Source organism: Aotus nancymaae, unplaced genomic scaffold (genome assembly GCF_030222135.1).
Source record: "Aotus nancymaae isolate 86718 unplaced genomic scaffold, 86718_ANA_hifiasm-v0.15.2.pri h1tg000018l, whole genome shotgun sequence".
NCBI classification, from domain to species: Eukaryota; Metazoa; Chordata; class Mammalia; order Primates; family Aotidae; genus Aotus; species Aotus nancymaae.
The window spans coordinates 4,104,812-4,128,457 of record NW_026988430.1 but is presented as its reverse complement, the minus strand read 5'-3'; the positions used below and the strand labels follow the sequence as shown (position 1 = coordinate 4,128,457).

Below are 23,646 nucleotides of genomic sequence, written 5' to 3'. Positions count from 1 at the left end.
GGTGACAAGAGTGAAACTCTCTCCCAAAAAAAAAAGAAACCAAGAATTTTCAAGGCCCCCACCAAAAAAATAAAAATCTCAGAGGCTGGCATCAGGGAGGACACTGGCTCCTCAAATAGGCCTGGTGCAGCCGCTGGAGTCAGCGAGGTAACGAGGAGACGACGGGCTAAGTGTGAGGAGTCAGCACTCTGTCCCTCTAGGGCGGCAAATGCAGGACAGACGCCAGCTCTGCTCCAGGAGACCATGGCTCCCACCCAGGAGTGGAGCGAGGCCAAGCGCAAGGCCTGGGCGCTCTCGTGGACTCCCAAAACAGGGGGCCATCCTGACATCGCAACTCCCTGTCAGGAGGAAAAGGAGGGGCAAAGATGCCAAAGGCCAAGGATTCTGCACGGGGCTCTGCTGGGCTCCACCCACCATCACTGGCACTGCTAGGGAGACCTGACTACAAGGTACCTCCCTGCAGGTACAGCGGGGCCAAAGACAGCCAGGGATCGCTGCAGCCTCTCCTGCCACTAGGGGTCAGGTCAGACCAATGCATCGACTATCACAGTCCCTCAAAGGCTGGGAGAAATGAACCCAGCAGCTCCCCGCTTTCCAAGGCCCCGGCTCCGTCACAGCCAGCCCGGCAGCCTTCTCCTCCCTGGTCCTCTGCTCCCACTCTGCGCGAGGAGGTCAGTGGAGAACTGGGCGAGCTCAGCGTTTCTCACAACGTGGCATGCATGCGCTCTATGCCATACCATGTTGGTAGAGCAGGCACTGTCACTTTCCACTGCATTACGGACCAATAAAAGCCTCATCGACAGCTGGCAGCGACTAAGCATGGCATTTGAGAACAGTCTAGAGATCAACATCTTTCACAGGTGAAACATGTACAGCTCCTTTATCGTGAAAAATGTTATCACCAGACTCCCGAGAATGTGCTCACAGACCGCCCACCCCAGGGCTCCCCCAGGCAGCACCTCCAGTGCCGATGTCAGGTCCCACCTGTTTATCCCACAGGAACAACTTTTCATTGGAGTGATCACTGCAAACGTCTACTCTTTATAACTGGACTTTTTTTTTTTTAGGTCTAAGTGAAAATGCAAACTTTAGAAGTGTTTGCAGAACTAGCAGACTGCTGACAATATCTCCAAGCAGCTCAGTTTGAAAAGCAGGTCTAGATGTCCAAAAGCCAACTGCTCTGTGTCTCCTGGGAGAAAGATTTCCATTACAGCCAGGAGAATGAAAGCGAGCTGTGAGGAGCCGCTCTAAGGGGTGTGAGGTGCCAGGTGGCGCAGCACAGGGCAACGGTGAGTCTGCTTCTTGGGAGAAAGACCAAGGGTCAGTGCTGAAGTGAGGGAAGAACAGCCCCACAAGAGGCAAGGATAGATGGCTGAGATGGCTTTCAGCCCTAGGGATTCCCATTACGTTCCCATCGGCCTGGGAGATGAGAACTTTGATAGGAAGGGGGCTGGGCATGGTGGGTCAAGCCTGTAATCCCAACACTTTGGGAGGCCAAGGCGGGCAGATCCCTGAGGTTACGAGTTTGAGACCAGACTGGCCAACATTATGAAACCCCATCTCTACTAAAATACAAAAATTATCTGGGCATGGTGGTGGGCACCTGTAATCCCAGTTACTTGGGAGGCTGAGGCAGGAGAATCGCTTGAGCCCATGAGACAGAGGTTGCAGTGAGCTGAGATCGCGCCACTGCACTCCAGCCTAGGCCTGGGCAACAAAAGCGGAACTCTATCTCAAAAAAATCTTTTAAGAAAAAGAATTTTGACAGGAGGAGATAATGCATCCAATTTTCTTTCTGGAATCATTTCAGGTATCACTTCTTTCAAGAAGGAACCCAGGAAGGTGTGGGTGAACTCCACAAGCAGTGTCCTGCTGATACAACAGCACCACCCAAGGTGCCCAGGAAAAAATGCCAAAACTAGAGATGGTTTCCTGAGCTGGGCCGGACACACAGGCCTGGCCACAGGCAAGGCCTAAACATCAGAATCCACCCCAGGCCCCAGGCCTCCATGCGGCTGAGCGTGCCCCACCCCCAGCTCAGGCCTCCACACTTGGGAGATGTGGGGTAATGATGAAAGGGACAGGGAACAGGAGCTCATGTTCCCCAGCTGGGAGGGAAAAAAGCTGGCCACAAATGGCCAGGCGGGTGGCTTATGCCTATAATCCCAGCACTCTGGGAGGCCCAGGCGGGCAGATCACATGAGGTCAGGAGTTCAAGACCAGCCTGGCCAACATGGTGAAACCTTGTCTCTATTAAAAACGCAAAAATTAGCCAGGCATGGTTGCGGGTGCCTGTAATCCCAGCTACTCAGGAGGCTGAGGTAGGAGAATCGCTTGAACCTGGGAGGTGCAGGCTGCAGTGAGCGGAGATCATGCCACTGCACTCCAGCCTGGGCAACAGAACGAGAACCTGTCACCAAAAAAAAAAAAAAAAAAAAAAAAAAAATCTGGTCACAACCATCGGGGCTCCGAGCTTACTCTGTGTGACTGTGACAGTCCCTCCTGTGCCCCATGGTGCTACCTCAGGTAGGAGTGAAAGCAGAATGTAGAAGCAGGTCTGTCTTCAACCTACCATTGCAGGGATTTCGGGTTGAAAAGGATTCCCTGGATCACTGGATCAAAGATGAGCCGTGATGAAGTCTTAAAGCATCTCCTCTCTTGTAAACCCCTCTAGGAATACATCAGATCTCCTGGAGTCAAATACAGATCAAGTGTGACTCCTGCCAGAGGCGGGCACTGGACAGACCAGCCTCAAGCCACATTCCTTAAACCTGCCACCCATATTTAGCTGCTGGATCGCCTTCTCCACTGGGTGCCATGGGCAGAGTGTCCACAGCCCACGAGCATCTCCAGGATACAGAAATACTTGAAACCTGAAAAACCAACTGTTAACCCCAAAATACTGAAAGAAACCTGCAAAACTCAAAACAAGCACCTCATTAAATGTCTACAAAATACATTATGTTGGCTCGCCAACTGCCGCTCAACTCTGATAGTTCTACATAAATTACGTTTCCTGAGGGATGCGGAACGTTTTGATATGCAGGCCATGGAGTGCAGTGGACTCTGGAAGGAAGAGTCGAGAGTCTGTGAAAGGCTTGACTGGCCCCTTCCTGCCTTCCCCAGACCCAAGCCGGTTTTCCCATTTACCGCATCTCACATTCACCGTCTCTCGCTGGGCTGTCCGACCGGGCCCCTGTGGTGCTCCCCTGTTCCTCTTCTTCCTCAGCCCTCCTCTGTCTTGATCTCCCAATTTCCCCTATTTCACCCAGCTCCCTCTGCCCATCACCACTAACACAGGTGCCCCAGGAATCTCCCACCAGCCTGGACAAGCAGCTTGGCTCCTTTTCCCACCCCCAAGAGGAATCGGCAGCTGGCCCCAACTAGGGCCAGAGGAGCTGTGCCCTGCTCTCTGCGGGGACTGACCCAGGCCTGCCCAGGCCCAGGCTAGCATGGGTGGAGTCTTAACGGAGTCAGAGGTGTGGGGTGGCATCACACAACCACTGAAAGCACAGGCTTTGGAATCTGGCAGACCTGAATTCAACTCCACCTGCTCCATGACGGGACAATTATTCTGTGTCTTTGAGGCTTGCTTTCCTCACATGAAATACTATGCCCGTAATTATTAAAACTGAGTATGAATTATTATACCAAAGTCATTATACCCAAAATAACGGCCTTCCGCACAGCACAGAGGGCAGCTGTGAGTCTTCAGGTGGGATAATGTGTGTGAGGCTTTCACTTTACACAGCCATAATGACAGCCCACACTTCTGAGCCTGACTGCATTTCAGGCAATATGGACCTTTGCAGGCATTAGACACTGAACTCACGCTGGCTCTATGACGGGGACCCGCTTCTTATCCTTATGTTGTTGACAAGAAAGATGGACCTTAAGAGCCTTTAAAGACAGCAGCCAGGACCGCACACAGCTGGGATTTTAATCTAGGTGGGTGCAGCCCTAGCCTGCACATGAGGTCCCCAATGGGAGCTTTCCAAAGCACCCTCTAACAAGCCGTCCAGCAGAACACTGATCGAAGACTCAGAAGGCCTGCATTGGAAAGGAGGCTCTCCCTCTGCGCCACTGTGAGGACCTGGCCAGTCCTGTGGCATTTCTCACCCTGCCCATGTGTGTTAGTGAAAATAACAAGACCTGTTCTGCCACCCGCACAGGCTATGGCCAGGCTTAAACCACATGCTGGATCTAAGTGCCGTGTGGACCAGCAAGCGCTCAGCAAGCAGGAGATGAAAAAGCTTCTCTACCCCATGCCAGCTTGGGGGCTGGTCGAGCGCCACTTGAATACCTCCAGGGACAGGGAGCTCACTGCTTCCTCTAGCAGCTGGTTCTAGAGCTTTTCCCCTGGCAAAGTCCACAGGGACCTGCCTATAGTTCCATGCCTCCTGCCCTGCCAGGTCTTCCAATGCTCAGCCAGCTAGCTGGGCAGAATCTGCAGCACCCGCCAGCTCCAGAAGAGCCCTAAGGCCTGTGCTCCTTGCTCCTGCCGTTCTGCCCTGGGCTCCCTGACACAGGAGGCGGCCCTGGCTCCTCTCCCTCCGCTACCTCTCTACCTGTCCCAGCCGATCAGACTCCTGGGCCTGGAGAAGATGACCCTGATGAAGGAAGGATAGAGAAGGTGCTGAAGATGCTGTTGGCTGCTCCAGACTCACACACTTCCTAATGGCCCTGCCCTTTGCAAACACCTGGATCCCCTACGTTTCCTGTCACCCCTCTAGCTGGCCCTTGGGCTCTGGGGTCGGCATCCCATGGACCTTGGACCACTTCCTTTCTTTGCCCCCCATACCCCTGCCACAGCCACCGTCAGTCACTCTTATGCCCGTACCTTAAAAGACTCCAGGAATCCCCCGTGGCCTCCATTCTCAAACTTGTCCTCCTCTGGGCCCAGTCCCAGCATGGCCTGCGTGTGGGCGTGGAGCTCATCGTGAAGGTTGTCCAGGAGGGCAGCCCTGGTCCGGTCCTAGAAGGGAAGAGGGTGGGGATGGGGAAGTGGACTCTGAGAGCCAAAATGTGCCCTCTCCTCATGAGCTCCAGACACCTGGCCTAGGGACTGGCATTCTGCCCAGCCCAGCCACAGTGTGGACCTACAGCTGAGCTGAGCTTCACGCTCACAAATGCTATAGCTGAGAAGAAGGCTACGAGCCCAACCCCCTGCTCTACTCCCCGTGGCCTTCTCCCCAGGTCTTCCCACCACTGCCACGGCTCCACCTCGGTGGCAGAGGAGCAGAAGGAAGAGGGAGTCCCAGCTCAGCCTCTGCCCCAGCTCCACATCCACGCACCCAACTGCCCACCACTCCTCTCCATCCAGACGTTCGTCCAGAGCCACACACGTGGACGCCAGGGGCTGCCATTCACACAGACGAGGACTGGCCCTTTCAGCAACCCGGCCTTCACAGGCACAACTCGGCCACCATGTCATCAAAGAGGCCAGGCCGAAGGCCTAAGAGTCATCCTCCAACCAATCCCACTTTCCCCAGTGCTTACAGCCAGGAGTTCGCTGAGCAGAACCATTTCCTCCCATATGACAGAAGCCTCTGTCATCTCTCCTGGATTCCTGTTAAATGGCTTTTAACTGGCCACCTTCCTGCACCTCTTGCCCTGTCACCACCGTCACTCTCAATGACAGACAATCCCTCTGGCGTACACGTCGAACCCCTCACTCTCCTGCCTAAGTACTTTGCTAGCAGCCTACCTCCTCCAGCTCTAAGCCCTTCTGGATCTGATCCAACCAACATCTCCGGCTGTGTCTCCCACCATTCCAGCCCCCGTGGGTCCTTAGGCCACAGCAAACCCTCAGGAGCTCCCTCAGGAAGTTGGTCTCTGGTTTTTCTTGGCCTTTTCTCATGCTGTTTCCCATGCCAGGTCAGCCCTCCCTTCCCCAGTCTTTCCTCCAGGCAGAAGGTTCATCCAATATCAAGATTCAGCTACTCATGGGCCCCCTCCTCCAAGAAGCCTTCCCTGAACACACCCTCAATACCCCACAGGCAGAAGCAGTCACTATCTGAGCTGTGCTGATCTCCATCCCGGCCTAGCACTGGCACAGTGTACTATTATTGTCTATTAGTAATGACCCCCTCCCACCATCCTGTGAGCTCTACAGGGACAGAAACTGTCTCACTCATCCCCATATCCTAGGGAACAGAACAGGGCCTGACATACAGTAAGAGCTTTAAAAATGACTGATTGGCCGGGTACGGTGGCTCACACCTATAATCCCAGTACTTTGGGAGGCTGAGGCAGGTGGATCACCTGAGATCAAGAATTCAAGACCAGCCGGGCCAACATGGAGAAACCCCATCTCTACTAACAATACAAAAATAAGGCCGGGCGTAGTGGCTCACGCCTGTAATCCCAGCACTTTGGGAGGCCGAGGCAGGTGGACTGCCTGAGCTCAGGAGTTCACGACCAGCCTGGGCAACATGGTGAAATCCTACTAAAACATCTCTACTAAAAATACAAAAAATTAGCCAGGTGCGGCGGCATGCGCCTGTAGTCCCAGCTACTCAGAAGGCTGAGGTAGGAGAATTGCTGGAGCCCAGGAGGTAGAGGTTGCAGTGAGCCACACCACTGCACTCTAGCCTGGCAACAGAGTGAGACTCCATTGCAAAAAAAAAAAAAAACCCTATAAAAATTAGCCAGGTGTGATGGCACACACCTGTAAACCCAGCTACTCAGGAGGCTGAGGCAAAGAATGGCTTGAACCCAGGAAACGGAGGTTGCAGTGAGCTGAGATCGCACCACTGCACTCCAGCCTGGCGACAGAGCAAGACTCTGTCTCAAAAAGAGGATGGAGGATCCCCGGATGAGGCTAACAGGAGGCCCAGTGGGCAGGAGGAGACCTTCCAGAACCCACAGTCTCACCTCCAGCTTTGCAAACTTGTCCGACTTGCAGCAGGCGTTCTCGGCATTGGTGAGCTTGGTAAGCAGAAACTCCCTGAACTCTGGGCCCTGGAACAGACAAGGCAGCCCTCAGGTCTCCCACTCTCGGCTGCTGCCAGATCTTCAGCCACAGGGACAGGCAGGCGGAGCCGGGGGCATGGGAAGAACCCCAAAAGGTCCCTTCTGGCAGCCGGTCATTTCTAGCCCAGGACAAGCCCACTTGCTAATATACCAACATGGAAACCCGCGTCCGTGGTCCTGGGAAGCCTCAGTGGCACCCCTGTGGCTGGAGATCATTCCTGCCCAAGGCTCTTGTGACCAGGGCTTGACATAAAAACCCTTCTTTTAGCAGAAAAGCAACCTCAGTGTCAAATAAGCCAACCAGTGGTCCTATGCTGGGCCAGACTGGCAGCCTGAAAGAGGTGGGGAGAGACCCCAAGAAAGGAGGGTCCTCCCAAACCTGCAAAAGGATCTCTGTTTCCAGCCTGACCTCGGCCCCATCCCAACCTGCCACTCAAGCCCTGGGACCTGGTGTCGCAGATGTGAGCAGAGCAGAAGGAAGAGCATCCTACCTACCTTCTGGAAAACAGGGGGGCTCGGCAGAGGTGGGCCAAAGGTGGGCACATCTTCCCGCGCGGTGACAGAGACCTGAATGAAACAGAGTCACGGCATGACCTGGAGGGAGGAGGTGAGCGTTGGCCCTAGGGAGCCACACTTCTCACAGCAAAGCCACTCACCTCCTTCCTCCTCCCCCTCCCAGAGTACAAAGAAAATTCTCCTGTGAGCATCTCCGGCTCAGGCCCCAGCCACTGTTCCTAGAAGGGGGCCGGACGGGGCAAAGCCACCCGCAGCCTCTCCTCTGCATTCCTAGAGGCCAGAAGCAGGTTTGGCCAGATGACTGGACAGGCTGGGAGCCTAGTTACAATGCAGCGCAGGTGCCCACAAGATGCTATCTCACGGCCTCGTTCCACCGCCACGCTAATCCTACCGAGAAGGTACAAGGGGAACTGCTGCTCCCTGATGAGGAAACAGACACCCAGAGACACACAGAGGTCTCCATGTCACACAGGTGATTAGCCACAAGAGGAACAGAGCATCAGGCCTCTCCCCACCCGACTCTAGGGTTCTCTTCCCAAGCCTGACTCCTAAACTCAGCCATGAATCAGAATTGCTGCAGAATTGCTTCAAGTGTTCAAACAATAAATACTGGGTTCACGGGCTTCGTCCTAACCCTGCTGAATTGGAGGCGCAGGCCCCTCGGAGCTCTCGTGCAGCCCGTGGACCCATGTTTGGGAGTCCTGGCCGTATGCACAGCGTCAGCCAGTCCGGGGAACAGGCTAGGAATTGAAGGTGGGGTTCCCACCTCTGGCAGCCTGAGCGAGCCTGAACGTTGGAGTAACAGCATCCAGGTTCTCCACATGGGGGTCTCCCAGGTGTGGGACGGGCCCCAGCCTCCACCTTCCCTCTGCACGGAGGTGCCCTGATTTCACCTGTCCTCAGCCCATGAGGCTGCGGGGCGCTCAGGAGACTGCCATCCCTTCCCTGAGCGGCTGCTGATGTAAGCCCGGCTCTGGCATGCTGCCAGCCTCCCCGGCCTGTGAAGTGGGACAGATGCAGAGTCTGCCAGGCTAGGCGAGCAGGCAGCTGGGCACCAAGCCAAGGAAAGGCCCTGCCAGAGTCTGGAGAGGAGACGGAGCAGGAGAGAGCTGGTCAATACGGGCTTTCTCTTCCCGAGCTCGAGGCTGTCTGGTTCCCTCCGACCATCCACCAGGCACCGGCCGCCCGAGTCAAGAACTCACTCATGGAGCCAGAATCAGGGCTGGGGGTATGGGGAGGCTGCGAGGCTGCGGACTGCAGGCACCTGGGACGGAGGCCACAGGGCAGGCCCAGCTCTCCCTTCCCACCCCTCCTCCCCCTTTCTTCTCCAGCCTGCATCAGTGGTCTGTGCTGACTGCTAAGTGGCTTCAGGCATACTCTCCAGCCAGACAGTCGCACAGCAGCGGCCCCATGGGCCTCGCAGGGGACAGGGTCTTTCCTTGGGAGGTGCATTCCCCTCCCACCCTCACTGTGCACCTCTCCTGACCCCAATTCCAACCAGGCAGCCCTGCCTTTGTTGTTCCCCTCTCTTGGGACATCTGGGTCACTCAGCTGAAAGCAGAAGTTGCCTGAACACAACCCCACCTTCCTGCTTCTAAATTCAGTGTGGGCCTCTGGCGAGGGCTTGGAGGAAGGGAGGCAGATGCAGGGGACTCTGGGGAAGGGCCCTCACAGCTGGAAGGAGGAAGGAGCTTGGTGTGAGTCATGAGGATGCACTGGGGACCTCAGAAAGCTGAAAACTTGACAAAGGCCCCAGGCCCAAGGGTGGCCTGGGAGCCGTGATGGCGCACAGGGCCTTGTCCAAGCAGCAGACCAGTCGTGACGGGAATGGGGAGGGGCTACAGAGACAGGGCCCTCCCTGGCGTGAGATTCCTGATGCCTTCGAGGACTTCAGGAGTGGGAGGCAGGACAGGGTAGGGGAGGGCAAGGGGGCAGTCCTAGTGATGGCTGAGTTGGACTTTCCTTCCAATCTCACAAACTCATTTCTGAAAAATAGTCCAATGTGATGCTTCTTGCACGCCTGAGTCCATGGAGCCAACTTCCCGCCTGCTCTGATGGCCCAATGACCAAGACCACAGGCAGACCCAGACAGGAATCTCAGCCCCATGGCCCCTGCCTCTGCGGCCTCAGGTCTTAAGTGAGTTCAGTGCTCAGCTTCTGCTTCCTCCTAATAACAAGGGGTCCTGTCTCACCAGCGGCTTGTCAGGATTCGAGACTGTGTGTCTAAGGACCCAGCACCGTGCCTGGCCTGAGCAAGCAGCTGGTGAGGGGTCACCACTGTCGCCCAGTGCCCTTTTGACTTCCCCTGCTGACCTGCACCCAGTAAAGGGCTCCTGAAATGTACAGAGTACCCCCAAACCACCTGGCAACCCACCACACACACTCCCACCTGCCCCTCCTCCCTCCCGCAGGATGTCAGGGCAGGAAGCCACAGGCTGTCTACTCCAACTTCCTCATTTCACACAGACAAAAATAGAGGCCCAGAGAGGGAAGGAACTGCCATGAGGTGACACAGCAGAGGCAGGGTCAGGACCAGAACCCAAGACTGCCCAGCCCCTCCGTTGACAGAAAGGAGGCCCTCCTGTGCATACCCAGCCCCAGCCCTCCCTGACTCTTCTTCCTTCTGCTCACCCTCCCCAGTGGAGACCTCCTGGGGTGTGCTCAGTCGATGAGGAAATCTCAGCCTTCTCTGCCCTAGCCCCTGAGCCTGCTGGGCTCAGCCGAGGTCCTGTTTCACTAGGCCCCCTGGGGATCTAACCAGGTCCTCCTCACAGTCTATTAATCACCTGGGGTGCTGCTGGGAGTGTGCATGGACAGCGCTTTGGGGAGTACCTTGGAGGGCTGGACCCCCTCCCTGGCCCCATTCACATATCTTGCCTTCCAGCCTCAGTGTCTGCCTGGCAGGTGGTGCACGATCAAGGTCCCACAGCCTGCTCCTTCCAGGAGCCCTGCCTCTCTGCTTCTCATCAGCCCTCTGAGGACAATGCTATGCTTTGTGGCTTAGAAGAGTGGGTAAAGACAAGACAGCGGGTGCGATAGTTCATGCCTATAATCCCAGCACTTTGGGAGACCGATGGGGGGGAATCACGAGGTCAGGAGTTCAAGGCTGACCTGGACAACATGGTAAAACCCTGTCTCTACTAAAAATACAAAAATTGAGGCCAGGCACGGTGGCTGATGCCTGTAATCCCAGCACTTTGGGAGACTGAGGCAGGTGGATCATGAGGTCAGGAGTTCAAGGCCGGCCTGAACAACATGGTGAAACGCTGTCTCTACTAAAAATACAAAAATTAGCCAGGTGTGGTAGCGGGCACCTGTAATCCCAGCTACTCGGGAGGCTGAGGCAGGAGAATTGCTTGAACTCAGGAGGCAGAGAGGTTGCAGTGAGCCGAGATCACGCCACTGCATTCCAGCCTGGGTGACAGAGCAAGACTCCATATTGGAAAAAAAAAGAAGAAGAAGAAGAAGAACGGGTAAAGACTCTAGCAGCAAAGCTGCAGGTGGGGTGGTGCTTTTTGGGATCTCCAAGTTTCCCCTGTATGGGTGCACCACTCAGCTAAGGTCTCAGGAAAGTGGAGAAGCCAGTTAGCTGAGACGCATTTCCTATTAGGAATGAGAAGCAAACGCTAAACGTCTACAGGAGGCCTCATCCTGCCAGAGGGTTCCGGGCGCTCCTATCACACGGCTTCGTTTCAAGGATCCTTCTCAGTAGTTCCTCCTCTTCTACTGTCTATTAAAAGAAACAGGTGACTAGCAGAGCTGCCCAGTGGCTGACCTGCACTCACTGGTTCTTCTGTCCTTTCTCCGGCATCAGGAAGGCCCTGAGGCTGATTCTCTTACCTCCATGAGCCCCACTTCAGCATGGTGCTTGGCACACAGCAGGCACTGAGTGAGTCAACGTGCTTCCACCAACACATGAATCAATCAGTGAATGCCCACTTCACTCAAAGCAAGTGATCATACAGCCTTCAAGAAATGGGCTGGCTGTGGTGGCTCACACCTGTAATCCCAGCAGTTTGGGAGGCTGAGATGAGCAGATCAATTGAGGTCAGGAGTTCGAGACCAGCCTGGCCCATGTGGCAAAACCCTGTCTCTACCAAAAATACAAAAAAATTAGCCAGGTGTGGTGGTGCGTGCCTGTAATCCCAACTACTAGGGAGGCTGAGGCAGGAGAATCGCTTGAATCTGGGAGGCGGAGGTTGCAGTGAGCCAAGATCGCACCACTGCACTCCAGCCTGGGTGACAGAGTGAGGCTCCATCTCAAAAAAAAAAAAAACAAAAAAAGAAATGCCCACACCAGGTCTTCTCCGACTTCAGCTAAAATTGCTCAATGGCAGGGAAGCATAAGCCTGAGCATGAAGAAATCAGCCTCAACCAGAGGGAGCTGCTATCTGGTTTCTGCTGTGTGTTTTGTTTTTAGAGACAGGGTCTTACTAGGTTGCCCAGGCTGGTCTTGAACTTCTGACCTCAAACAATCCTCCTGCCTCTGCCTGCCAAGCACTAGAGTTACAGGCGTATGCCACCGTGCCCAGCCTCTTTTTCTTTTCTCTGACAATTCACATTTGGTTTTAAAAGCTGGCGTGAATTTTGCACTGACCTGAGTTGAAGTGCTGTGTGGGATCATGAACTCCGGGAATCAGCGTGGGCCAAAATTATTTTAAGGGAAACATCTTCAGGCCTCATGGTTTCCCACTGGCAATCACAGGCTCATCTTTCCTCTCCCTTACAACAATGGTTCCTTATATTTTGTGGAGCAGGGAGCCCTTTGAGAATGTAAGGTATGGCCTCTCTTTTCAGAAATCCAAGGAAAGGCACAAATCCAGCATTTTGCACAAATGTGAAGGGGGGCGCAGATGCCTCACCCACACCTTGAAAACCCTGCCTCGGTCCATCTCCCTCGAGTCCCTTGCCTACCACAGCACTGTGATACAAAGAGGCTGTTGCCCAAGAGGTCAAAACTGTTTCTTGTGGAGCAGAGGAGGGGAGGGTCAGCGATCCAGCCTGAAGGAGTGGGGAGGTGGGGACTGCAGGGGCAGTGAGCTGCTCTGTCTCGCTCTCTTCGGCCTGGTGAGGATGTCGAGCCATCTGACAGACCAGTGACTGCTTGGGAGGTTTAGACCCAGGTGCTTGTGCATCTGCCTCCTTGGAGGTCTTTAAATTGAGATCGACCACTTGTCCAGAACAGCCAGGCCAGGGGCTTAGCCAGTGGCCGGGGTCTCCCAGGCCCCTCCTCTCCACCCTCACCATAAGCATTTTTGTCTTTCTTTCCTTTGTTACCACCCTTCTATCGCTGCCCTTTCCTGCTAGTCCTTTCCACACTCTCCTTTCTTTATTCCAGCTCTGCCTTACTCTATCTAGCAAATGACATTACCAAATTCCAACTATAACACTTGGAGCTGTAAGACGCCATTGGGCCTGGAGGCAGCAAGGTGGAGCAGGCGGCCTCAGAAGGTCCTCCCCACCCAGAATCCAGCTCAGAATCCCAGAAACCTGAGAACTCACAGAGAATCTCTGACTGCTGGAGACTAGTGTCCTCTGGTATCATAGAATCCACACACAATGAGGTGCCTGGGCCCACCACCTCCTCCAACTTGGCTTTCTCCTTACCTTGTAGGATGGGGTCTCTGTGCCTGGGGCCTCAACCTGCACCACAATGTAGGCATGGAGGAAGTTGGAGGCTATCATGTCTGGGACAAACGGTGTGTTTTCCTCTTGGAAGATGATGGCCACTATGTCGTTTCCAATGTGTCTCTTCCTCTGGAGCTAAATAAAAAGTGTTCAGTGGTTATAAGCCAGCTAGGAACATCGTGGAAGATGTTCTGGGGACAGAGTGGGTTCACTTTCATTTGCACACAGGAGAACTGAATTCTGAGCAAGGAGAGTCTGTGGTTGCTGTTGTGGAAAGGTAAGTGTGAAGGAAAGCACAGCAGTGATGCTGGGCAGCCCAGGGGAAGAGCGCAATGAACACGTGCTGTGCTTTCTGTATCTTCTGAGTTGCTTTCCTATTTGGGGAAAAGCAGAGGGGGTTCTTCTTTCAATCTTTTTTTTTTTTTGAGACAGAGTCTCACTCTGTTTCTCAGGCTGCAGTGCAGTGGCGCGGTCTCAGCTCACTGCAACCTCCGCCTCCCAGGTTCAAGTGATTCTCCTACCTTTGCCTCCCACGTAGCTGGGATTACAGGCACGTGCCACTACATCCGCTAACTTTTGCATTTTTTGGTAGAGACGAGGTTTCAGCATGTTGGTCAGGCTGGTCTTAAACTCCTGACCAGCCCACCTCAGCCTCCTCAAGTGCTGGGATTATAGGCGTGAACCATCGCGCCTGGCCTTCTTTCAATCTTCAGACGTCACCAAAAGGAAAAACAAAAATAGGGAAGATGGCCAAGTTGTTAGGCAGAGGCTAGTGAGCATCTTACTGACCCCTACAAAATGCAGATCCCTGACTCAGGACTTAGGAAGAATATTTAAAAGGCGAGGCTGGGTCTTGCCCTGGGAGAGCCTGTCATTGACCTGGGAGCAATATAAACACAGGTGAAGCCACCTGAGAACACTAACAAAGCCGCCAGCCAGCAAGTGCTAAATCGGCTGCTGTGCATGAAATGCCTGATGGCTCTGGAGACAGAGGGGAGGGCAAAATCGCAGGGCCCAAAGGCAACCTGAGAGGGCTTCCTGGAGGAGGAGATGTGCTCAGTGGGTCCTGAAAGGGTGAATGAGAGTGAGGAGGTGGCAGATCATGAGAACACTGATCACCTAGCTTGGTGCAGGTGGGATGGAAGGAGGATCCCAACCGTAACTCCACATCCCAAGCTGGGCCAGGTGCCTCTGCGGGTGATCTCAGCCACCAAGCACCTGGTGCGTCCCTGGAACTGTGATGGGCTCTTCATGCATGATTTTAAAAGTTAAGCCTATCCTGAAATACAAGGCTGTGGTGAGCTATGATTGTGCCACTGCACTCCAGCCTGGGTGACAGAGTGAGACTCCTTCTCACACACACATAAAAACCCTCTCCTGTCCATCGAGTCCTGGCTAGGTGCCTATCTATGCATTAGCTCCTTTATTAAGCACCTGCTGCATGCACGCCCTATGCTCTGTCCCTTCACATTGAGTTTCTTATTCACTGAGCACCAGTTATACACTAAGCACCATGCTGGGCACTTTTACACAAACTGCCTCACTCCACGTGCATCTTCCCATTTCTCAGGAAGAGAAACTAATATTTACTCAGTCCCCGCCAAGGGCCGAGCTCTGTGACAAGGTATATTTCCCAAGAAACATACATAAGACTGAGGAGGCCCAGAGAGAACAGGGGCCTCAGCCCCAGGCTGGGGCAGCAGGCGAGAGGGGCCGTACAGGAACAGAGAGGCTGGAGGTGAAAGGCTGAGAGAAAACCCACTTTGGACACAAAAGGAATTCTCCTTCCATTTGTTTCTGGAACATTCAGTAGCTATTTTAGAGCCAACTCATAATCTCGTTTGCCAATTTCCTTTTTTCCTAAGAAGCCAGGCACTATGTTTACAATTTTACATCTGCGCTTCCTCCCCAGTTCCAGCTCAGAGACAAACAGGTCAGAGTTTGGGCAAAGACCCACCTGCCTTTCTTATTTTCCCAGACTGAAAAGGGGCAGAAGGCAGGGCGACTAACTGGGCTTGCAACAGCCAGGGACCAGCTGCGCCTCTCCCTGGGGACACATGGCTGTCAGAGCAGCAAACAGGGGCCACAGCAAGAAAGCACGGGAGAGAGAGGGCTCATCCAGGTCTCCCTGGTGCAGGTCAAGGCTGAATTCCTGCAGGTGTAGTGAGAGAGGAGCCTGTGAGACGAGGGAAGCTGGTGGTGGGTTAGGAGTCTCACCCAATAACCAGCCTTCCGTCACTGGGGCAGGGGGCGGGGGGACAAAATGACCAGGGGCCTGGACAGTGAACAGGTGTGCTATGGGAAGCTGGCCATGAGCTGGGCATCGCATGAGCCCTAGTCAGAAATGTATGTAATCCCCACAGTAACCCTCTATTGTGGGCGGTGTTACCCCCATTTTACAGAGGAGAGGGTTAACAGACTTGCCCAGAGTCACATGCCCCAGAGTGGCACAGCTGGCTTCAGGCCCCCATCTGCACACCCCATCACGCACCCTTTGTCCCCACCCTGTATGATCAGGGCATTCAGGCTCTGCTCTGTGTCTTCCCCTAATACACAGAGAAACCTCAAGGAAGCCTTTTAACCACTGTGGGCCGCAGTCTTCCCATCCATCAACATGGGGACAACCACGAGCCGTGCCCTGCCTCCCGCCCAGGGCTACTGAGGCGCGGCCTTGGCCAGAAACGCAACAGAACGGACTGTGACGCTCCTGTGCAGCTGAACCATTGGCCGGCATGGAACGGAAACGGGGAGGGCCGCGTCCCTCAGGCAGGTCAGACAAGAGGCGGGCCTTCACCTCACACGCCCTGGGCCCCTCAAAGCCTCCCAAACCAGGTTACCTGCTGGGCATCTCCCTCGGTAAATGGCAGCTTTGTGGAAACGTGAAACATGATCTCCCTGTCCCGGAATGTCGTGTACACAGATTCCACCCCTGTCTGTCCGTGGGTCACATCCAGGCCTCCTCGGAATCTGTCAACAGAGCAGGGTAGGAAATGGGAAGGAAAGAGGGTGAGACCAAGTGGGCAACTGAACGCAGCTTCCCTAAGTGTACGCCGCAGGGAAACACACGGCCAGGAAGGAGAGCCGGGGGCAAAGCTGGGGGAACGTGGGAAAAGCAGGTAGGCCTATTCTTCCAAGTGTATCAGCCCTGGCACTCTACCCACAAATCCATTATTTACAAGACAAAGCTGGCCAGGCGCAGTGGCTCATGACTGTAATCCCAGCACTTTGGGAGGCCAAGGCAGGAAGATCATCTGAGGTCAGGAGTCCAAGACCAGCCTGGCCAACATGCTGAAACCCCGTATCTACTAAAAATACAAAAATTAGCCAGACATGATGGCGCATGCCTATAGTCCCAGCTACTCGGGAGGCTGAGGCAGGAGAATCGCTTGAACCTGGGAGGTGGAGGTTGCAGTGAGCCGAACGGCATTCTAGCCTGGGTGACAAGAGCAAGACTTTATGACCAAATAAATAAATAAAAGACAAAGTGGAACCTCCACTTCAAGACCTGGCTGTGTCCTCTCCACACTGGATGGTCTACGGGAAGGAAGCCCGTCATCCACAATCCGAGACAAAGGCCCATCCCTGGTGCCAGTGGCCCCCAAGGCTGGGCACAGGCCTTTCTTGGCTCTCTGCAAGGCCACGTCCAAGTCCTCTGCCCAGAGTTAGGGCGGCCAGCCATCCTGTTGGCTGGTAGGGAGCCCCAGAGGAGCACCTGAAGTCAGCCAGATGAGGTGGCAGATGCTTGACTTCTGCCCAGCCAGACCCAAAACAGAGGCCCGACCACCGCAGCACCCGGCCTGGGAGTATCCAGGGAAGTCCCTTCTCTGGCCACCTCCTCATGGGCAGGAAAGAAAGGCACTAAGGAACTCGGTGGGCTTCTAGGAGCTGCCCCTTCTGCCTTTACATACACATACACACGGCTGCCAGCCTCCATCACATTTTTCAGCAGATGCAGGTTCCTTTAAGACAATGAAATAAGATGGACCTGGAATCTCAGCAACCCCTCACTACAAGCCAGAAAATGTGCCCAGCTTGGCATAGCAGAAAGGACGCTGGACACGGAGTCAGGAGTTCCAGGTTCTAGACCTGCTTCTGCCACTAAATCAGCACATGGTCTTGGACAGTATGTTTAGTCTCTCTAAGCCTCCATAAAATAACGGGATAGAATTTCATCTCTGAGGACCTTCTGGACTTCATATACTGTATTTCTTCTATTCTAAGGCCCACGTTTTGTTTTGGTTTTTTTGAGTCAGGGGTTCACTCTATCATCCAGGCTGGAGTGCAGTGGCATAATCATAGCTCACTGCAGCTTCCTGGGCTCAAGTGATTCTCCCCGCCTCAGCCTCCCAAGTAGCTGGGACCACAGGAGCACACCACAACACCTGGCTAATTTTTATAATTTTCAAATTTTTGAAGTGACAGGGTCTCGCCATGTTGCCCAGGCTGGTCTCAAACTCCTGGGCTCAAGCGATCTGCCTACCTCAGCCTCCCAAAGTGCTGGCATTATAGGCATGACTGTTGTATGGATTCCTGCCAGGGGAACTGTTCTATTTGTATCCACTCTAATGATGCATTCTTTCAGGCCGGCACAGCAGCTCACGCCGGTAATCCTAGCACTTTAGGAGGCAGAGGTGGATGGATTGCTGGAGTCAAGAGTTCGAGACCAGCCTTGGCAACATGACAAAACCCCATCTCTACTAAAATTCCAAAAAAAATTAGCTGGGCATAGTGGTGGGTGCCTGTAGTCCCAGATGCTCTGGAGGCTGAGGTCCAAGAATCACTTGAACCTGGGAGGTGGAGGTTGCAGTGAGCTGAGATCACGCCACTGCACTCCAGCCTGGGCAACAGAGCAGGATTCTGTCTCCAAAAATAAAAAATAAAATAAAATAGATCACTTCCCCCAAAACTGCACAAGGCTCTCTTTCCCAAACACCTAACAGGGAAGCTGGATTCCTTTCCTTCTCAGTCTGGTCCAATGTAATTAGGAAGGCAAGTCTGGTGCAGAGCCCGAGGCCGAACGTGAACGCCTTCAGGGGAATCTGCCACACTGGATCACTCCCTGGACCACTGATTCCTTAGGAATGCAGTGAAGGACCAGAACCTGAAAAGCCATCCCTCATTTCTTGTGTGTTTTTAATTCTCACATGCGCTCCCCAAGGACGGTGCTGTCTACCCTTTGCTCTTCCTCTGGGGCCCTCGGTGATGGAGCTGGAGCGGCCACTTGGCTGAAACCCACCCTTTGAAGTCCTGCAGCGTGATCGTGTCCCCCAGCAGGTCCAAGAACTCCTTAAAAGCTGGGCTCTCCTCATTGTTCCCAAACAGCTCCTCCTCCAGGGTCTGAAAGAGAAACAGGAATAAGGGCAGAAATTAGAAAAATCCTTTGTGACGCCAAAGGAAGGAATATGGTTGCTTAGACACCTGGTCCCTTCCTTCCTTCCTCCCTGTCTCCCAGCACATCTGCCGCAGCAGCCTTCCATGGGAGGAGAGACTCCTGGAGACTCACTCACCAGCACTGGATTTTCAGGGCTGGTGCGTGAGGCCTTTCTATGTGAGAAAAGGCTGCTGGTCAGTTCAAAGGAGAAAACTGAAGTGAAGCATTCTTAGATTTGAAAGCAAAAACATGATCCATAAATAAAAAAAATTGATCTTAAATGAAAGTTGCCAGGTTTAATTTTTAAGAAAAAAAGATTACAATAAAATAAAATAAATTGATCACTGAACTTCTAACAAAGGACAAGTATCAAGAATATATTGGGCCGGGCGCAGTGGCTCACGCCTGTAATCCCAGCACTTTGGGAGGCCGAGGTGGGTGGATCACGAGGTCAAGAGATCGAGACCATCCTGGTCAACATGGTGAAACCCCGTCTCTACTAAAAATACAAAAAATTAGCTGGGCATGGTGGTGCGTGCCTGTAGTCCCAGCTACTCAGGAGGCTGAGGCAGGAGAATTGCCTGAACCCAGGAGGTGGAGGTTGCGGTGAGCCGAGATCGTGCCATTGCACTCCAGTCTTGGTAACAAGAGCGAAACTCCGTCTCAAAAAAAAAAAAAGAATATATTAAGGGCCGGGTGTGGTGGCTCACCTCTGCAATCCCAGCACTTTGGGAGGCCAAGGCAGGTAGATCACCTGAGGTCAGAAGTTCAAAACCAGCCTGACCAACATGGTGAAGCCCTGTCTCTGCTAAAAATAGAAAAATTAGCCAGGCATGGTGGTGCATGCCTGTTATCCCAGTATTTGGGAGGCTGAAGCAGGAGAATCGTTTGAGCCTGGAAAGTGAAGGTTGCAGTGAGCCAAGATTGCACCACAGCACTCCAGCCTGGAAGACAAAGTGAGACCCTGTCTCAAAAAAAAAAAAAAAAGAATATATAAAGAACTCTCAAAACTCTAAAGTAATCAAAACCACAATGATATACCACTTCCAACCTGCTAGGGTGGCCACAATGAAAAATAAAGGCAATAAAGGCAATAACAAGTGAGGGTGTGGGGAAATTAGAACCATTGCACGCCGCTGCTGAAAATGAAAATGACACAGCCCCTGTGGAACACAGTTCGGGAGTTCCTCAAATGGCGAAAGGCAGAGTTACCATATGATCAGCAACTTCACTTCTGAGCATACACCAAAGAGTAAACGCAGAGTTACCATATGATCTGGCAACTTCACTCCCGGGCATACACCAAAGGCTAAACGCAGAGTTACCATATCATCCGGCAACCTCACTCCCGGGCATACGCCAAAGAGAAATGAAAACATGTCCAGAGAAAATTTATACGCAAATATCCATAGTAGTACTATGTGTAATAGCCCAAAAGGAGAAAGAACCCAAATGTCCATCTGATGAACAGATAGACAAAATGTGTGCTAGCCACACAATGGAATATTTGGCCATAAACAAGAAATAACTTGCTGATATATACTATGACCTGGATAAACCCTCAAAACATTATGCTGAGTGAAAGAAGCCAGACACAAAAGGCCAGGTATTATGATTCCATTTATAAAAGGTCTAGAACAGCCAAATCCACAGAGACAGAAATTAGATTAGGGTTGGCAGGAGCTAAAGGAAAGGGGATAGGAGTGACTACTGGCGAGTGTGGGGTTTCTTTTGGAGGTGATGAAAATGTTCTGGAGTCAGATAGTGGGAGCAGTTGCACAGTTATGTGGTTATGCTACAAACCACTGAATTGCATACTTTACTGAGATATACATTACATACCAAGGCCGGATACAGTGGCTCATAACTGCAATCCCAGCACTCTGGGTGGATCACAAGGTCAGGAGTTCAAAACCAGCCTGGCCAACATGGTGAAAACCCCGTCTTCACTAAAAATAAAAAAATTAGCCAGGTGTGGTGGCGCATGCCTGTAATCCCAGCTACTTGGGAGGCTAAGACAGGAGAATCGCTTGAACCCGGGAGACAGAGGTTGCACTCCAGCCTGGGAGACAGAGCGAGACTCCATCTCAAAAAAATAAACAAATATTTATTTATTTTTATATATATTAAATATATACATATATATTTATATATATTTAAGACTTCATCTCAAAATATATAATAAAAATAAATAAATTACATATCATTATGAATTATACGGTATGACAATTATGCTGTTGTGCTCAATAAAGCTGTTATTTTTTAAAACATTTTTAACTCAACAATAAAAAAATTAGAAAATGGCCTAAAGACATAAAAATGAAAAAAAAAAAAAGACATAATAATGGCCAGGCACAGTGGCTTATGCCTGTAATTCCGACACTTGGGAGGCTGAAGCAGGCTGATCACTTGAGGTCAAGAGTTTGAAACCAGCTTGACCAACATGGCAAAACCCCATCTCTACTAAAAACGCAAAAATCAGCTGGGCATGGTGGCGCACACCTGTAGTCCTAGCTACTCAGGAGGCTGAGGCAGGAGAGTCTCTTGAACCCGAGAGGCGGAGGTTGCAATGAGCCGAGATCACACCACTGCACTCCAGCCTGGGCAACAGAGTGAGACCCTGTCTCAAAAAAAAAAAAAAAAAAAAAAAGACATGAACAGGCATTTGCACTTCACCTAAGAGGATATACAGATGGCAAATAAGCACATGAGAAGATGTCCAACATCATTAGCGATCAGAGAAATGCAAATTAAAGCCATAAGGTGATGTCACTACACATCTATCAGAATGGCTAAAATAAAATGTAGTCACACCACCAAATGCTGGCAAGGATGTAGAGAAACTGGATCACTCATACACTGCTGGTAAGATGAAGCACTCTAGAAAACAGTTTGGCCGTTTCTTACAAAACTAAATACATAATTACCATACAACTCAGCAGCTATATTCCTAAGCATTTATCCCAGAAAAATGAAAACTTATGTTCACACAAAGACCTACATACAGATATAGCAACTTCATTCGTAATAGCCAAAAATGTCTTTCAATGGATGATGGTTAAACACAAACTGTGGTACAATTCTACCATGGAATACTACTCAGCAATGAAAAAGAACACAGTATTGATACATTCAAGAACTTAGATGAATCTTGCTGACTGGAAAAAAGCTAATCTCAAATGGTTATATACTATGTGATTCCATTTATGTAACGTTTTGTTATATATGCTTTAGAAATTGGAGAACAGATGAGTGGTTGTCGGGGTGAGGGACTGAAGCGGGGAGAGTGATGTCCATATCCTGGTTGTGGTATTGTGCTATCATTTTGCAAGAGAAAGGAGGTAAAGGGTACATAAGATCTCGCTGGATTATTTTTTACAACTGTATATGAATCGACAGATACCCAAAAATTAAAAAGTTAGTCATTTTTTTTTTTTTTTTAGATGAAGTTTCGCTCTTGTTGCCCTGGCTGGAGTGTAATGGCACGATCTTGGCTCACTGCAACTTCCACCACCGGGGTTAAAGCGATTCTCCTGCCTCAGCCTCCTGAGTAACTGGGGCTACAGGCACCCGCCACCATGCCCGGCTACTTTGTTAAAAAAAGCAGTAGCAGGCTTAAACACTGCCTGATCAATAGGCCCTACCCACAGTGGCAGGATCTGCAAATAGCTGAAGGCTCTGCAAACATGCATAGGCTGCCACGAACAGCTGAAGATGACATAAAGACACTCTAGCCTGCCCAATCACATCAAGAGAATGTCTCCTGTGGGTAATTATAACAGCAACAATAACAAAAGCAGACCTTGGGCTCCACGACTTCAACAGGCAATAGAATCCAGTAGATTTCAATAATTTTGTTTTGTTTTTTATAGTATTTCTTTTAGAATTACCTTCATTTTGGCCGGGCGCGGTGGCTCACGCCTGTAATCCCAGCACTTTGGGAGGCCGAGGTGGGTGGATCACGAGGTCAAGAGATCGAGACCATCCTGGGCAACATGGTGAAACCCCGTCTCTACTAAAAATACAAAAAATTAGCTGGGCATGGTGGCGTGTGCCTGTAGTCCCAGCTACTCAGGAGGCTGAGGCAGGAGAATTGCCTGAACCCAGGAGGCGGAGGTTGCGGTGAGCCGAGATCACGCCATTGCACTCCAGCCTGGGTAACAAGAGCAAAACTCCGTCTCAAAAAAAAAAAAGAATTACCTTCATTTCATGATAAGTGATACTGGTTTTCCAGCTAAAGGAGTGATATAAAAATTCCTTTAAAAATAAATGCATGTGGCCAGGCGCGGTAGCTCATCCCTGTAATCCCAGCACTTCGGGAGGCCGAGGCAAGTCGATCACCTAAGGTCAGGAGTTTGAGACCAGCCTGGCCAACATGGCAAAACCCCGGCTCTACTAGAAATACAAAAATTAGATTGGCTTGGTGGCATGCACCTGTAATCCCAGCTACTTGGGAGGCTGAGGCAGGAGAATCACTTAAATCTGGGAGGCGGAGGTTGCAGTGAGCCAAGATTGTACCATTGCACTCCAGCCTGGGCAACAAGAGCAAGACTCTGTCTCATTCATACATACATACATACATACATGTAAGTTTTAAAAAAAAACTTTTTAAAGAAAATATTTAGTTAATAGTATAGGTGTGATAAAAATCTTAACAGTGGCGTAGGGTGAACAAATGCTATGGTACAGATGCTGGATATGGTCTGTGAAGGCCTGAAGGCTGGGAGACACTGTGCTCTCGAAGGGGTCAGCAAAATACAGCCCATGGGCCAAGTCTGGCCTGCTGCCTGTGTTTATAGATGAAGTTTTATTGGAACACAGACAGGCCGACTCACGTTATCTATTGTTTATTGCTACTTCTGCACCAGCAAGGCAAAGTTGAGTGGCTGTCACAGAGTCTCCAAGGCCCATGAAGTTGAAAATGTTTCCTATCTGGCCCTTTACCCAAAAAGGTTTGCCAATCCCTGATCTACAACATGCCATGAGGTCATGGCAACTCTAGCTCAATGTCCTAACCTGCCCCAGGTCATGAGGCCAGGGTGTGGAAGAGCAGCTGCTTCTAGGCAACCTACATCTCCCACTAGAAAAACAATCCGGTGGCCGGGTGCGGTGGCTCATGCCTGTAATCCCAGCACTTTGGGAGGCCAAGGCGGGTG

At 51.9% G+C, this 23,646-nt stretch overlaps 1 protein-coding gene across 16 annotated transcripts in view; it reads right to left on the bottom strand.

Annotated features, from left to right (window-relative positions):
* The window catches only part of RAP1GAP2 (RAP1 GTPase activating protein 2), a 257,076-nt gene that overhangs the window by 23,883 nt on the left and 209,547 nt on the right, over positions 1-23,646 (bottom strand). For all 16 annotated transcript variants that reach the window (XR_010343282.1, XM_064378120.1, XM_064378127.1 and 13 more), the window contains 6 exons: positions 18,356-18,456; positions 15,957-16,086; positions 13,099-13,254; positions 7,471-7,542; positions 6,877-6,963; positions 4,841-4,975 (listed from right to left, as the gene is read on the bottom strand). Coding sequence is in view for 15 of the 16 variants with exons in the window: in XM_064378120.1 (XP_064234190.1) it covers positions 4,841-4,975; positions 6,877-6,963; positions 7,471-7,542; positions 13,099-13,254; positions 15,957-16,086; positions 18,356-18,456 (681 nt within the window). In the remaining variant the exon portion in view is untranslated. The remainder of the gene's footprint in view (positions 1-4,840; positions 4,976-6,876; positions 6,964-7,470; positions 7,543-13,098; positions 13,255-15,956; positions 16,087-18,355; positions 18,457-23,646) is intronic.